Source organism: Anoplophora glabripennis, unplaced genomic scaffold (genome assembly GCF_000390285.2).
Source record: "Anoplophora glabripennis isolate ALB-LARVAE unplaced genomic scaffold, Agla_2.0 scaffold565, whole genome shotgun sequence".
In the NCBI taxonomy this organism is placed as follows: Eukaryota; Metazoa; Arthropoda; class Insecta; order Coleoptera; family Cerambycidae; genus Anoplophora; species Anoplophora glabripennis.
In genome coordinates, this window is record NW_019416824.1 from 247712 (window position 1) to 265925 (window position 18214).

General features: G+C 33.0%; 1 protein-coding gene across 1 annotated transcript in view; it reads right to left on the reverse strand.

Annotated features, from left to right (window-relative positions):
- Window positions 1–18214, reverse strand: part of LOC108909228 (calcium/calmodulin-dependent protein kinase kinase) — a 52366-nt gene that overhangs the window by 9132 nt on the left and 25020 nt on the right. Inside the window, exons 3-4 of the mRNA XM_018713488.2 lie at window positions 986–1613; window positions 847–900 (exon numbers count right to left, since the gene is read on the reverse strand). Of these exons, the coding sequence (XP_018569004.1) occupies window positions 847–900; window positions 986–1613 (682 nt within the window). The remainder of the gene's footprint in view (window positions 1–846; window positions 901–985; window positions 1614–18214) is intronic.

Genomic DNA, 18214 nt, shown 5'->3' on the forward strand with positions numbered 1-18214 from the left:
AAAAACACGAACAGTGAGTAATAATATAATTTCTATCACAGAACCTTCAAAATTGCATCCAACATTTTCTTTGACTTGGACGAGAGATGGGCGCGAGTGTCATTTCATTTCTTTAGAACTAAATTAACATAATTCTCGTTGTTTTACCAGTTCACATGATTTACGGATTTTAAATAAAGGATACAAATCTTCCCGAGGATAATACGATATATTTGATATATATAATAATTATATTGAAGGTTCTGTGATAGAAATTACATTATTACTCACTGTTCGTGTTTTTAATCTCTATTTTAGTAATGTTACAAAAGTTTTGCAACTATAACTAATTTCTTAGATATAAAGTTTGCTGAGAAATATTTATGTTCCTTTGTTATTCCGTGCAAATGCTTTTATCTCAAGTATTACTAATTATATTAATCAAGTAAAGAAAACTTTATGTAACCCTAAATATTGCTGGGTACGGATTACGATGTTTTTATAAACCATTAAATATATTAAAAGGATTTATCAACTGTATTTTTTATTGCAATAAATATATCACAGCTTCCTAGTCTTTTTTAATTATTCGAGTTTTTTAAAAACATTACAAAAAAAAAATCTGTTGTGGATAATTTATTGTTGATAACAATGTACATGGGATTTAGGAAAAATGTATATGTTTGAAATTAATTTCGTTTTTATCAAGTCTTTCAAATGTCAGCTGTACACACAATACATTTTTGAACGCGTACGCATCTTTACCTGAATTTGACGCGCAATATCTCCGATGTCCGAGGTCTGTCTGTCACTTCCCTCGGACCCCCATATACCTCCTTAAGTAATCACAAAAAAATGTTTACTTACATAGTGCGTGTCGTCTTCTTCGTTGTAAGCCAACTTGACAATGCCGTAAGATCCCTGAAATTAAAAACAATTTCATTTCTAACACAAAGCGCAGCTTATAGAACCGACGAAGCGAGATCAACGTGAAAAAACCACCCACCTGCCCGATGCTGTCCATCAGCTTGTACTGGTTGAGCTGGAGGTAAGTCCCGGACTTCTCTATGCTCACTCTCCTCGACTCCTTCAACGGCTGCCTCTTCCTGTTGCTCCTCGGACTGTTCGTGGGGCTGTTGTACGGCGAAAACTGACAATTCGGGAATATGGGTCGGTTCGGTTCCATCGCGGCCAAAGACTTCGACTGGATGAGCATCTTGGGATTGACATCCTTCACGTGCATGCTCGAGATATCCTCGCACTGACGCTGAACGGAAGGCACTGAGTTTAATATCACAGGTTCAAATTGGTTCGGTTCGGATCGGCTGACGTCGTCGGTTTTCGGCCTCGCTACTTCTTGGCGTCTCCGTGCCACCTCGACTGGTTCCTTGTGCGCTCGGGCGGTCTCGGCTGGCGTTCGGTTACCCTCGGCCAGCATCCGTGTCACATCGTACCTGGGTTGTGCGGGCGGCAACTTGGCGATTTCCTGTAAGGATCGGGCTAGTTCGACTTGCGCTCGCGCCACATCGCTGGGGGGCGCGTGTATTTTCGGGTAGGTCGGCGAGAAGGCGTTAGTTTTGGGGCCGAAGGTGTCTAGTTCTTTGGGTTTCAAGTCGACGTCTACTGCCGTGTGCCTGGAACAAAAATAAATTAATTGTATTGCGAACCGAATCTGATTTCTTTTAAATCAAACAAATAGTCGAGATTAGTTTTCTGAACTGGACTTTAACTCTTGTTTACGTAATATTTTGGAACACTCTGTATACAGTGTGTTTGATTATAAAGGCCCCGAGCTCGGTTACCCATTTTTGACCACCCTGTAAAGTATATATATTTTTAAATGGGATTATATAAATTTTTTGCTTGTTTTCATTGATTTTTTTATTCTTTCCTTTTTTGAAAAAATGAGAAAACTTTCAGCCTTTGACTTTAGTTTACGGTGTTCGCTTTCTAAATGATATCAAATTGAAAACACTGAAAAAACAGTTTTATCTGCTTCCACAGTACTAAATATACTATTAATATATTGTTTTGAAGGAGATAAGTGGATTTTACCCTAGAAGTAGAAGTTGCTATGAACAACGGGGAAAAAAAGGAAAAAAAATGCGATTTCGAGTTATAAATGCATATTCTATGAACAAATAAATAGAAAAATTTAATGAATTTTTTTAACTACTATGAATGAATAATTATAGTAATTGTACAGTTACTACATTTAGTAACACTTATAAAATCTGGATAATTATTCCCCTCGCGTTTTTCTGACCGGAGGCTCAATGTTATCTGACTGATCCATTAAAACAGCGTGATGCGACGTACTACTAGAACCTAGACTTGAAGTGTCATTGTAAAGAATCCTGTTGGCTATTTCATTTTTGTTACTTAAACTGTCAGCGACATAACTTTCTGCAATTGTGGCTGATTTCCACCCACCACGTCTCTTGATTGCTAATACATCAACTCCTGTATTAGCCAGTAACGTTGCCGATGTTCTTCGGAATGCATGACCTGTATATATTTCAGGATGTTCTAGTTTCAAAAACTGTGCAGTCTTGTTAGGAATCATAGAAAGGGTATTCTTGCCGACTGGTTGGTAGCGAGCGCCGTAAACTAAAGTCAAAAGCTGAAAGTTTTCTAACCTTTTTCTCAAAAATTTCGTTATGCAGTCATACAAATTTTATATGGTTGGAAAGAAAATAAAAAAAAATTAGTCAAAACGTGCAATAACATGTATAAAATCCCATTTAAAAAAAACATCAATGACCTCATCACTCATCCAGTGTGACGAAAAAAATAATTGTGCGTCAGTATAAAAAAAATAACACCCACTTTTAAAGATATATGTACTTTATAGGGTGTCCAAAAACGGGTAACCGAGTTATATCTCGCGGCCTTTATAATCAAACAAACTGTATAGACGAGGACGAACGACTTCAAACAATAAATCGGCCTTGTAATTTCGGTCCCGATTGGGCAGTTTTTTCGCATCCTTTGCATTTTTATCGGGTTCATTCGCTTATCGCCCGGATAACCTATAACCTTATTAAAACGTAGTTGGCGACGTCACGATCTGATTATTTTCACACACGTCCATCAAAACATATTTGCGAACCCGTACCGCAGATATCAGGGGTACAAAAAACATGTTTGTGTGTAATTTATAAAATAAAAGTTTAGATATTAGTACAAAAATATACAATCGAGTTTGAAAACAACTTGCACGTTATTTGGTGTTTATTATTTTTACGCAAAATAAACTGTTTTGTAATATTCTCTCTTAAATGGTACGTATGAATCGTTTATGAAGCGAAAATATTATCAGGTTTGACTATTATACAGTGTGTTCAGTCAATAAAATAAATAGTATAGTTATAGAATTATTCTATAATAAACCGTTAACTTTGAAAGCCCATAACTCCGCTGTTTATTAGCGAATCGTGACGAATCTTTTTCCAGATTGAAGTTTTTTTATGCTCTTTTAGTACATGTAACAAAATACTTAAAAAAGATATAAATTAAGGGCGTAAATGTTGATTTTTCATCTAACAAGTGCATGTTTTTCAACCATTTTTGATAAATAACTCGAAAACCTTGCGTTTTATCGAAAAACCCATATAAAGCAAAAATAAAGCTTTTGAAATAACGAAGCGATGTTGATTACCGTAGATGTAATAATAACTGAGTTATCACTCTCTAAAGGTGATTGTTTATTTTTCGGAAAGTAAAATCGAACCATTTACTGTAAAGTAATGACGAAAGAACTAATTTTTCGAAGAAAATGAATATAATATTTTTTAAAGTGCTTGGAATGACCTTTAAAATGCTTTTTGAAAAAATTTTGTAGCTCAAAAACTCGCGGAGTTATGATGAAAATAAAATGGTCATCTAATTTTTTCGGAGAAAAAAATCAACCATAAAATCTAATTATGAAATTTTTTTTTTTATTTTTCAAAAATTTCCTTTTTTTCGAAATAACTCAAAAACTAAAGAAGATACGTGAAAAATTAAAGGTCCTCTTTTTTGTAATATTTTTGCTCCTTTTCAATTTTTCTGTAGAGCAAAAATTAACTGAGATATTACATTTTTGCATTTGCGTGTAAGGACCACCTTCTTTGAGAACTTAAAACCTAAAAATCTCGAAAACGAAGAGTTCAACACCCTTCAACTATAGAGGTTGACTTGTAGCTCTTGCAATTCCCTGCAAACTGCTTTATGGAGCGATGAAAAATATTAAAAATTAAAAAAGTTATCGTGAAAAACTGAATTGTATTATTCAGTGACAATTGTCGGATCGTGTAAATGGCTTAATTTCCAAACGTGTTCTGGGAACAGTTGCCAAAATTGTCCTCCAATCACGGACCAAACAGAGGAAGTCGACAGTGATGATAATTCTTTAGATGATATGTAAATTTTTGATAACAAAGTATAATTATACAGGGTGTCTCATAATTAGCTGCCAACCCTGAACAGGCCGATTCTATGATCAAAACTAAGTAAAAAAGTTCATATGAACATGGGTCCGGAAATGCTTCCTAAGGGCACAGGGACCCATTGAAGAGGGAGGAATGGAAATCATTTTTTTGCAATATCTCTCAATCGCGTTGTGATAAATGAATGAAATTTGGTATACACAGCTAAATTTTGATGAGCAATTTGATGGACTAATCCATTTATTTCCACAAGGTCCATTGGGGTGGGTACGGGGGGGCCCTTGGTACTTTGCGTGTGTAACTTTTTCATCTTTGACTTTTTAACAAATTGGACAGCAAATTCCGTTTTCCCGAACTGTTTTACGTTAAAAAGGTACTCTTGTTTCAAATCGTTATCTTTAACGGTTTCTGAGAAAATCGCTCTTGAATTAATCCCACTTTGGTCAATTTCATAGTAATTTAAACAAAAAATAATAATAATAATTTTCCTTTCCTCTCTTTTCCATTTAAAGGATTAATTTTTATTTAATTTAATTTTTTATTATTATTTTTTTATTAAAACTAGATTAAATTGAAACAAAATATTTTTTTTTGTTTAAATTACTATGAAATTGACCAAAGTGGGATTAATTCAAGAGCGATTTTCTCAGAAACCGTTAAAGATAACGATTTGAAACAAGAGTACCTTTTTAACGTAAAACAGTTCGGGAAAACGGAATTTGCTGTCCAATTTGTTAAAAAGTCAAAGATGAAAAAGTTACACACGCAAAGTACCAAGGGCCCCCCCGTACCCACCCCAATGGACCTTGTGGAAATAAATGGATTAGTCCATCAAATTGCTCATCAAAATTTAGCTGTGTATACCAAATTTCATTCATTTATCACAACGCGATTGAGAGATATTGCAAAAAAATGATTTCCATTCCTCCCTCTTCAATGGGTCCCTGTGCCCTTAGGAAGCATTTCCGGACCCATGTTCATATGAACTTTTTTACTTAGTTTTGATCATAGAATCGGCCTGTTCAGGGTTGGCAGCTAATTATGAGGCACTTTGTATAATACACAAATATTTTTTATTTTCCCTTTCACTAATTACATAATTTAAGTTTCGAGTTTTAAGTAATCTAGTTGAATTTAGTAATGTATCGTTGAGTGTTTTGAAGCAGGTAAAAATTCTTCAATTCCTCATTAAGGGTTGTTTTTAAGGGTTGAAACGTTGCAAAGAATCATCAGTAATATTATAAACAGTGATGAGTCTTTAATTCATTATAAATGCTAGGATGTGAAAAAAATTGTTTGCTTTATTTTCTGCAATAAGAGTGGTTTTTATGGGTTGAAACGTTGCAATAAATCATGTATTACTTCATAAACAGTAAAAAATATTCAATTCTTCATTATTGCTCCGTCAAAACATTTCAGAGCCGCGAAAACTAATTTTTGATTTTTTTTTCCTCATAAACGGTGGATTTTAAGGGTTGAAATGTTGCTACAAATCAAAACTTATTATTCAAAACATAAAAGAATGCTTATTTTAATGGCATAACACTTAAATCTATGGTTTTTACGTTTTTTGCAAGAAGGGGTAGTTTTCACCCCCTAAAAACAATAAGCACACATTATGGATATGTAACTTTTATAAAGGAGGGTGAAATGAGCTTACTCACCAAGTTTCATGATAATCGGTGTGTGTGTCAAGAATTCGGAGGTAATACTCTGTTTTTACCGTTGTATACTGTTGTATACTGGACTATGAAACCTCTGTCGCGATTTATTATTGTTTATTTAAAATAATTACCGGTTTTTTTGCAAATAACTTGACCCGATTGATATTTTTTGACGCTCAAGACGTCGTTTTGTAGATCTTTTAAAGACGAACCAAAAAGTATTTTACAATTTCTCTGTAGAACGGTCAGAAAAAAGTTACAGTCGAAAAACGCGAATTTCTAATGTTTGATCAACTTTTAAACAATGTTTCAACGTGCGGATACGTTACATATTATTCTACACTATTTTTACTATCTGCTCACAAAACTCAGCCTAATCGAAGAATTATGCATGCATACCCCTACATTCCCTGGTCTATCATGGGCTTTTGGCCTTTGAAAAAATAACATCACCGTAAATATTTGTAAATTGAGAAATAACTCTTTTCACTTCCACATATTTCAATTTGACCCTTTACAGTGCAATAAAGCCGAAAACTAAGATTTAGGATTGCCCTGGCACAATTAACGTACTACTTACACGTCTTTTACCCTCATATTTTCGAAAAACATCACACTCGCTAGTACAAAAGACACAAACAACGAATTATGGCCACAGCATCAGAAGAAAAAACGAAACAAACGAGCTGCCACCAACGAAAAACCAGAAGAAGAAGACGAAACAAAAACGAGTTTTTTAACAATCACGAGCAGTCTTTGACTTTGGTGTAAACACCGAGTCTCACTTCTCGCTAGCGAATACGAAAGAACACTAACGTTGGTTATCTGAAATGAGCGTAATATAATTCTAGTAATGACGTCCGAAATTAATTGTACGGCCCGCAGAATTGGCAACGAACGTGTTTGTTCCGTCGTCTCGCTCAATTGGCGACGATAAAGAGATACGTGGGGACAAACACGAAGTCATCCCGACATCCTGATCTTCTAAGAGTAAACAGAAGCGCGACATACCAAAACATTTGCCAGATTGTCTTCCCAGCAACTTACCAAACACCGAAAAATAGTAACAGCATGTCACGTACGATTACAATTACTTCTTCTCTGGGTTCTGTTTCTCACATAGAAATTCTCATATCAAGATTAAATTGGAAATTAAAACTGAAATTTCTCGTTTTTTTATGCGCTATCAAGCAGGTAGATGTTACAACCAACCAGTCAGCAAGAATACCTTTCTATGATTCCTAATAAGATTGCACAGTCTTTGAAACTAGAACATCCTGAAACATATACAGGCCATACATTCCGAAGAACATCGGCAACGTTACTGGCTAATACAGGAGTTGATGTATTAGCAATCAAGAGACATGGCGGGTGGAAATCAGCCACAATTGCAGAAAGTTAAGTTGCTGACAGTTTAAGTAACAAAAATGAAATAGCCAACAGGATTCTGTCAATGACACTTCAAATCCAGGGTAGTAGTACGTCGCATCATGCTGTTTTAATCGATCAGTCAAATAATTAATATTGAGACTCCGGTGATTGAAATGGGGCGGTCAAATAATTTTGGGAAAAATGTAACAATTATTATTAAACGCGAAAGGAATCATTATCCAGATTTTATAAATGTAACTAAATTGTAATAATTGTGCAATTACTATAATTATTAATTCATAATAATTAATAAAATGTAATGTTCATCAAATATTTCTATTTATTTGTTCATAAAATATGCATTTATAACTCGAAATCGCTTTTTTCCTAATAGACCAGGAAAATTAGCGAAAAAAAAAGAGAAACTCGAAAAAATTCCTACCCGCAATATTATTGTAAAATTGTCTAAACGAACTTAATACAAAACATCTCTCATCTCGTGAGTCAAAAATTTTATTAGCTAACTTTTCTATTTAAACAAATAAGTGAGGAAAACAGTTTTTTCGCTTTGCAGAGAAAACCATCAATTTTAGCGAAAAGTGACTGGTTAAATTAAAATCGGTTAATAAACAAAAAAGTTATTGCAAAAAACAAGAAAAGTGCCCATTTTTTAATTTGTTTATAACTATCGCTTTAATTGTTAAAATTTTATAAAACCTATGTCAAGTTGAGGGTTTTGTCATGCTTTAAAAGTGTGCCAAAAGTGGGCGCTGTAGGTGCAATAGTTTTCGCACAATTCAATTTGTTTATAACGGAGGCTCCAAAAGTTATGAACTTTAAGCCTCTGTACAAACGTTAATTTTCAATCAAACATGATTCTGAAAGCGTCATTGTAATCTTAAAGACGCAATTAAGCGACCTATTAAAAAATATCACGGTTTTTTTGACATTAACATTCTCAAATTGTGCATTAAAAAACCGTGCGTTTTTCGCTTATAAACAATTTGAATAACATTGTTGCTATTTATGCTATCTCACCGAAAATAGATGCAATGGATAGCTGGCAAAAAAATACAGTTTTAAAATAAAAAAAGTACCCTCTACGACCGACAGGAGCCAAGATAAGATTTTTTTTTAAATCGTAGCGCAATTGTTTATAAATATTAAGACTTGAATTTTTCGCAAAATAAAGTTTACGACGTAAACTACGATTTCCCGTGAATTGCATTGAAAAATGTGGAAAATTAACGACTCACGAGCCCTTTAAAGAGAAGGTACTTGCTAAGTAAAATGTCCGGCGTGGTGGTGGGGTAAGCTCGTCCAAGCCAGTAGCGCGCGCGAGAAAAGTTAAATCAAAAGTTCAAATTGATGCGCGCTGTAAATTTTGCAATATCTCGGCTTCTATTCATCGTAGAAACTTAGATTTTTTTTAAACTGGGGTAGCTCGACGAAAAAATAACAATGGGCATATTTACGAATTCGTAGAATAGCCCTGAACCCCAGAAAAAATGCATCATTTATACTTAATTTTCTTTAATTTACAAAAATGTCACAAAAATTATTGTTAAACGAAATATTAATTAAAATTTCAATTTCAGAATTATTTTACCATGTATTATTAAATAAATAAACGAAGCTATCGTTCATGCTTCAACAGAATCTTGAAAACATTCCCCATAAATTAAAATCGTGTCCACAAATTCGTTATTATACTTAAGCCCCCAAAAACACCTTATGCGAATTTTGACTACTCCATTTTTTTATAAACGTCACGAACATTTAAAAATAGCTACCCACTACCTTTTGATAAATATTTTAAAAGCTTAGGATGTACCATACCAGTAACAAAAAACATTACTTTGCGCACTTGTTGCATCGTAATCAACTAAATCATATTGGCTTTGCATTATACCACTTGTTTGTCGAAACAGCGCAATCTCGATAAAGGGTTATGTAGTTGTTGACTTAGTTTGGCGATTCTACTGTCATTTTCTGGAAACCAAAGATCAAGTGGTAAATGTCAATAGTTCACATATAATTTTGACACAACGTTAATTTACAGAAATTATCTACATTTCAAGAGTAGGTATTTATCTCATTTGCTTTATACAATATTATTTATTAATTACTATTTTAATTTTCACTCTCTTTAGGTGTTTAACTTATAGTTTTAGAAATAATATGTAAACATAAACATAACCTCAACAAATATTTGACATTTGTCATAATTTCAAAGAAATGTCACCTGCCTCCTTTACTTTGTTTTTCATGGCAGTCTAGACATAGTCCATTTTCGTTTCAAAACGTTTTATTCAAAGGAATATTTCCATTAAGAGGAAATAACGTCTATTAATAGTAGATTATGATGAATATACGACGATACACACGACAAATTACCCGTTTGAAAACACCTTTCTGATAACGCAAAGGAAAGAGATATACCCACCCTCCCCCGCGCGGTCGTTAGGGACTTCCGTCCGCCGTTTTGTTTATTGTTAACCGGAGCTGACCGCAATTGGTTATCGATTTTCAAGTCGACGGCGTAGTGGGTCTGCTCTTAACCCTATTTACATCCAATTAATGCATAGGGAGGTTCAAAACGCCAAATCCAAACTAAGAATAGTCACTTCTTTCGAAGCAGCTTTCGATTTAGGCGATCCGTCCGCTCGGGATCACTTAGGGCGTCAGGTAAAAAGAAAGCCTCTAGCTGTTTTCGCCTTGAAACTTAAGAAGTTGTCAGTTTGGGTGCAGCGTATGTTTTATTTAAGCTTTTGGGATTGAGTTTTACGCGGTATAGTCGTTCTTCGCGGCGTCAGTCGTCATTTGATCGCAATCGGCCGGGGTGGGGGTTTCTCGATTATACTCGCACCAAATGGATCTAATAAACGTTTAATCAAATAATCCTTATTCTCGCGACGCTCGCAGACATAATAAGAGGCAATCAAGTAGAAGTAGGCCGTGTCCTCGTTTTTTAAGGAAACAATTGACTACATAAATTGCAACGCGTGTAGTTTATTGTTTTTTTAAATGACACAGGAATGTAGCAATAGAGCAGACATGTGAACTGTATTTTGTAGCAAGTACCGAGGAATTTCAACAAAAACATGAAAACTGCAAGCGAGTTCTTATAGAAAAACACGTGCAGCGTCATCGGAACAGTTATTTTTAGGAAAAGATGAGACCTAACCTCAAAAAAGCTGTCATAAAATGTCACTAGGTAGAGCTGTAGCTAACGACCTCTAGAAGATGATAAAAAATTAGCAACACCAACGCATATAACACCCTTGAAACCACATTTCAATATATTGTTGTTTTCTGAAAAATATTTTCGCAATTACCCTTTTAGTGAACGATGACGCATCTAATTTTTTTTACTAGAAAACTATCGGTTTTATCGAAAAAATACAAGAGGTTAAAAAATCAGTCTTTCCAATAAAATTTTTATAAATAATTTCCTTCATATAAAAAATTTCTAATAAAATATTGCAATGGGGTTGACTGTTTCACTCCTTTATAAAATACGTCCATGATCGAACAAATATTCAAAAGTTGTCTCTTTATTAGTAGGATGCTCATACCAAGTTTCGTGTCTCTAGCATTCCTCATGTTAAAGAAAAAAATTAAAATGTGAATTTCAATCCCCTCCTTTAAGAGGGTATATCGCCTTAGGTGTGCAACTTTCATGTAAGGTATTTTTACTTCAATCCTCTTATATTTGGCGCTACATTCACTAGTACCATTTTTTGCTACTTCACGTAAAAACACCCTATATACCCCCTACAGTCTTATATTTTTTAGCAAGTCAACAATCTGCCGCAGACGGTAATTGAAGAGGAGTTAAATATAGTTTTTTAATTTCCACTTCGAATTATTAATAGACTGTTATCGATTCGATTCTCGTTCATAAGAAGCTCCTGCAGCATTTATTTCGAGTCTTGAAATTAACAGAGTTATAAATAGCGAATAGTGGATGGTTCTCAAGAGTTTCATACGTAATCACAAATAGGTTTAGTAGGGAAATTGTAGTAGTGGGCTCTTCCCACAAATTTCGCCCTAAATTAACAGTATTTACTAGTCCGGTCAAAATAGACATTTCAAATAACGAAAATTCCGACAGAGCTAAATTTTGGTGGAGACCTTAGGTACACCATTAGAAATAAAGTGTCAAAAGTCCCCATCGATCCCATGTGTGCTAAAAAAGTTATTCGGGGTCAAAGGTCAAAATTTGAGGTTTTTTGGATTTTCTCCGAAAACGGTGAATTTTATCAAAAAAGTAGCCCTGACAAAAATTATAGATCTTAAAGTTATCTACAATGGTGATTCTTAGAAAAAAAAAGTATAAGGACCATTTTTGTAGATAATTTTAAGATCTATAATTTTTGTCAGGGCTACTTTTTTGATAAAACTTACCGTTTTCGAAGAAAATCAAAAAACCTCAAATTTTGACCTTTGACCCCGAATAACTTTTTTAGCACACATGGGATCGATGGGGACTTTTGATACTTTATTTCCAAAGGTGCACCCAAGGTCTCCACCAAAATTTAGCTCTGTCGGAAATTTCGTTATTTGACCACTATTTTTATGACTAATTTGACCGGACTATACTGTTATGTGTTCCGTTTGTACCTCTCTAATGATGTGTAATTAAAACCGAGGTTAAAACTACTGAAAAATTTCCAATTTTAATTAACCATAGTTTCGATTGCCATCGCTAGGTGGCGCCGATTTTACTCGGGCGAATTATAGGTGTATTTTTCTCCGAAAACCGTATTTTTACTAAACTTTCGTTCACAAAACAAACATGGGAGACATGTATACCGCCTCCTAGGTATATTTTTTAAACCGACGCGTTTATTTTAACGCTATATTTTATTCCACTGCGGCTTTTAATAGCGTGTGAGTCAACCTTAAGTAAAGAACTTTCCGGATTTATCGACGTGTTTATTTGAGGTTTTATCATTAATTTTATTATCCGTTCGTACTTGTACAACGCCAATTAAGAGATAGAGAGGGCGGAGAAGAGGTTCTCCATCGAAAATCAACTTTTGCGTTTAATTTTAGCGGTTTACCGTGTTTGCTCGAGTGGCCCGATACGCGATCTGGCAAAAGTGTTTTCTAAAGCGCTGTGCAAACATGCCGGGCGACCCTTGAACGCTGATTTTTGATCGCTGCGATCGCGATCGTAAGGCTGGAAAATAGCGTTTGAAAGTTCGCATTAAATTTTTACTTCAAACTGAAAATATCAAGCTAGATTTCTGCCAACGTGCTTTTTAATAGCATTTCCTTTAAATTATGAGATTTGACAACAATGCATAGCCCAATTTCCAATTGTGCTTCTGCTGAGACAAACGCGCTTCGGCATATTCTTTGACATTTACTATTTAAAAAAAGCTGAACTTTTATTTCGGTGATTACAGATCTGATCTTTTTTTATTATTGTATCTATGTTTATTGACTTATCATAAAGAAACTATAATTTTGTTAAAGATTGCAATTGGATTATATCTGTAGGTTACAATATTTGAATAAATAAATTAATGGCATTGTTATTGTTATGCGAATCTATTTATTTGTACTTATTTACGCAACAGAGCGAGATTTGGGGGGCTTTGAAACAAACAATAACATAAAAACAATATCGTCCTATTTTATTTAATGAAGTAGTTAAACTGAAGTAAATAAAATAATATAATAAATTGATTCAAGTGATGTTTAAACCTACTAGATTATTATAAACTTTGACAGCAGCCTACTTTACCTTAGTGCAATAAACAGATTATTCTGAGACGTTCGCTTTCACATAATTTTAATATTTCGCGTACTTTAATCTTACAGTTAATCAAAAACTTGAAAATAAACAGGCCATTGTGTTGATCTTGCATGTCTTGCAAAAATGTATCAATGTTTACAATTTTATTAAGAACATAGATCATGGCCTTCCTTGACATTACTATATTCTTATGTTTTCTAATGAATATACTTTCTCAAAGGTCCGAATTTCCTAATTGGCTATAGTTTTCGAGATATCCTAACCTAAAAGTGCCAAAACGCGATTTTTTCACTTATTTGAGGTTATGTTACATAGAAAGGTTTTCAGAGTTTATGAGTTAAGGGTTTGTGGGCTTAGGGTTTTTGAGCTTAGGGTTTATGTGTTCGGGATCGAGCGTATTAGCTCCTTTTGCATGTAAATCTATTTCCTGATTGACATAATGCGTAAAATATGGGCCATATATCGAATTTTTAGACATATTTTTAAAGTTTATTGCAAAATTTGAAGTGATAGAGTATTTTGGAGTTCAGATTCATGTTCACGACCCTAAAAACATGCAAAATCCCTTCTTCCGGGTGCCAATGAATTTAGGTTTGTGGTGCTGTATTATCAGTATATTAAAAAAATCGAGAAATCAGTTAAACTACTAAATTTGAACATGCGATTTCTCAAAGACGAAAAATGATATCGGGATCTTTCGTTAAACTATGTGAAATATTTGCTGTAATCTATAATTTATATTATTTGTATATATAATTTATTTCAAATCTTTTATAGTTTTGAAATTTATTGTCTCGGACTTTAGCTACATTATCACTTACAGTTCATCATAATGCAAACATATTTGTTTCAAAACTACCAGTTCCTTAAAATATATATATTTTTTTAAAGTTTAGTATTAATGTAGGAATTATTCAAGACAAATGTAGCATATTATAATCAAACTTATGTTTTCTTGAAAGAAAATTGTAGGTCACAGAATATCGTAGGTGGGAAGTAGCACCATAGATGGAGAGACTTACGCTCTCTGTATACACATCCTTATGAGTAACGAAACAAAAACAGCTGGATTGTTGTAACGACATAATGATGAGGACCATCAACAAGTCCCAAACCGACCTATGTCTGGTTGGTTAAACTCACGAACGATCCTAACTGTTGTACTAGGTGCTGTGTTGTTGTTTCAAACAAAATATTTTTGTTACTGAGAAATATTTATATCTAAATATATTCTTAAAATAAGTATATAAAATCATTTGGTCAAAACTATGCAATTTTGTGCTAAACAAACGATACATTAATATACAACACAAAACATGTTTCTATAAAATCTATGTAGATCATAAAATTAAGATTATAATTCCTTTAACCGTAAGTATTAAATATTTATTTTATTTAAATGCTGCCTATTTTTAAAGTAAGACATTATATTTCTGGGTAGATTTAAAGTATTTAAATAAATAAATAATTTTCTTGAAAGAAGAAAATATTTTCTTGCGCATACATAGACTAAGGATATTTTCGGGTTTTTTCACCCTCAAAGTATCCCAAAGAAATTCTCAAGAGTTGAAACCGCTGCGATTTTTCTTTCATTGTGATCTGAATTATTTGAAATTGTTACTTTTGCCGAAAATCAATATCAAAGAATAAATTTCTCATGTTTTATTCATTTTTAAAATTGAAAATGATTGTTTTTTGTCAAAAATCATATTTTTTCAAAAAATGTTATATATCAAGAAAAAAAGAATAATTTGAAGCTGCAATTCGCTTTTTCTCAATTGCACTACGACCATTTTTCGCCAAGTTACAACCTTTTGAAAGGAAGAAAAATTTTTTTCTGTGTCAGTCAATTTGTTCGTGTCTGTCTGTTTCTATAGTTATCAGATATCATATGATGTTTATTTTATTATTACTCACTTCTTTTTTTTCAGTGTTTGTAGTCAACAAGGATTCAAGACCATAGAATAATTGAATATTAGAAATCCCAGCAATTCACAAAACTTTTGCAATTTATTTTCAGGTATTCAGGCCAGTTATTTATTTCTTTTTCGGTGTCAAATTTGCCCTTCAGCGAATGTTTTTTTTTTAAATCTTACTACGCCACTGGATATTGCACCCCTTCAATGTGTCTTGTGCCAAATTTCGAGAGAAAATATTCATTGCTTATTGTAGGGTTTTTACCTCCGAATTCTTTATAACTGAACCGATTGACGCGAAATTTTGACTGAATGTGGGGAATGCCTCAAGGAACAAAACTTATATAGTGCCGAAGTGTGCTTTTGCCCTGGGGGTGGTTCCCACCCCTTCCCGGGGGTGGAAATTTTTACGCCCAAAATAACGATAGGAATCGATAGAGGAGTCAATTTTAAGTTTTAAGTTTTTTGGATAATCCAATACTTTCCGAGTAATTCGTTATTGAAAATGTTGACTTTTTAATGAAAAAGTGCTTGTTTTCGGACAGATTTTTGCAAATAATTCTGAAACCATTGGATTTAACGAAAAAGTTCAACAAAAAGAAAGGTAATAAAAACAAATCTAATGGCATTGTTTTGTTTTTCTCTAATTGCAATATAAACCGAGTTATGGATTTTTAAACATTATTATATGTTATCTAAAAACTAAATTGATACCAGTTAACGTTAAATAACGCCAAAACCATAAATATTAGGAAAAAAACTATTTGAACTTTTTTNTCTGGGTAGATTTAAAGTATTTAAATAAATAAATAATTTTCTTGAAAGAAGAAAATATTTTCTTGCGCATACATAGGTAAACGTGCGATACATTAAAATCAAATGTACTCTTGAAGCTATTTTTTGCGTGTAACAACCTGAAATTTGTTAAAAAATCGCAATTTTTCTACTTTTAGGTTAGGATATCTCGAAAACCAGAGCCAATTGAGAAATTTGAACCTCGGTTTAGAATTCAGCCCACTAAAATCCTTCGGAAAAGTATATTCTGGTTTCTAGGTTATAGACTCGGCTAAATTTTGTTGGTAGTGAATAGACTATGGATATTTTCGGGTTTTTTCACCCTCAAAGTATCCCAAAGAAATTCTCAAGAGATGAAACCGCTGCGATTTTTCTTTCATTGTGATCCGAATTATTGAAATTGTTACTTTTGCTGAAAATCAATATGAAAGAATAAATTTCTAATGTTTTACTCATTTTTTAAATTGAAAATTATTGTTTTTTGGCAAAAATCCATATTTTTTTCAAAATAAAAAAGAAAAACTTGAAGCTTCAATTTGCTTTTTCTCAATTGCTCTACGACCATTTTTCGCCAAGTTATAACCTTTTGAAAGTCACCAAAAAAACACCATTTTTTTCTGTGTCAGTCAATTTGTTCGTGTCTGTCTGTTTCTATAGTTATCAGATATCATATGATGTTTATTTTATTATTACTCAGTTCTTTTTTTTTTTTCAGTGTTTGTAGCCAAGAAGGGTTCAAGACCATAGAATAGTTAGAATATTAGAAATCCCAGCAATTCACAAAACATTTGCAATTTATTTTCAGGTATTCAGGCCAATTATTTATTTCTTTTTCGATGTCAAATTTGCCCTTTAGCGAATGTTTTTTTCTTAATCTTACTACGCCACTGGATATTGCACCCCTTCAATGTGGCTTGTGCCAAATTTCGAGAGAAAATATTCATTGCTTATTGTAAAATTAATATTATAGTCCAGTTACTCAGGGTTTTTACCTCCGAATTCTTTATAACTGAACCGATTGACGTGAAATTTTGACTGAATGTGGGGAATGCCTCAAGGAACAAAACTTATATAGTGCCGAAGTATGCTTCTGCCCTGGGGGTGGTTCCCATCCCTTCTCGTGGGTGGAAATTTTTACGCCCAAAATAACTACACGAATCGATAGAGGAGTCAATTTTAAGTAACAAATGTTATATAAAGTTTTTTGGATAATCCAATACTATCCGAGTAATTCGTCATTGAAAATGTTGACTTTTTAAAGAAAAAGTGCTTGTTTTCGGACAGTTTTTTGCAAATAATTCTGAAACCATTGGATTTAACGAAAAAGTTGTAATGAACAAAAAGAAAGGTAATACCTAAAATACCAAATCTAATGGCATTATTTTGTTTTTCTCTAATTGCAATATAAATCGAGTTATGGCTTTTTAAACATTATTATATGGTAGCTAAAAACTAAATTGGTACCAGTTAACGTTAAATAACGCCAAAACCATAAATATTAGGAAAAAACTATTTCAACTTTTTTAAAATACTTTGAAAAACCTTTAAAATGAGCTGTTTTAAAAGTCTTTAGAACCAAAATTAACGGAAATATGATCGAAATAATACGATAGTCTCATTTTTTTTAAGAAAAAATTAATAAACAAATCAGTGCCTTTGGCGACAGAATTAAAGTTAAATGCAATCCATTTAGAAATTTCTTCATTTATGTTCTAAGAATATGTTCTGGGTCTTTGGCTCACTTACAAAGCATGATTTTGAAAAAAAACTTAATTTTTGAAAATGTTAATTTTTCAAATTTTTGAAAAAAAAAGAGTAAAAAAATTTAGCTTTATTTTTGCTGAAGATTTTGCTTCTATTTTTTATTTCTCTAAAATTAATATTAATCGAGATATCGCCATTTTAAGTTATCATATGAATGAGAGAACCACCCTTTTCGAGCCCTTTAAACCCTTCAAACTTAAAAATGAAGGGCTTAAAAAAGATCAACTCAACAATTCACGTAGCCCTTACAATTCCCTGCAAAATGAGCCTTTGTGCGATTAAAAATCTTATAGGTGATAATTTTAAGAAAATACATATAAATATATAAATAAATGTAAAGGGTAATTTTTAAGGGTTGAAAAGTTGCAATCGATTCAAAATTATTTTATCAGAAGGGAATAAATGTTGATTTAACACGAGTACACATTTAAAATGTTTCTACTCTTTCAATAAAATTTTTTCATTTTATTTTCGAAAGAAGGGGTATTTTTCAAGGGTTGAAAAGTTGCAATCGATAAAAAAAAT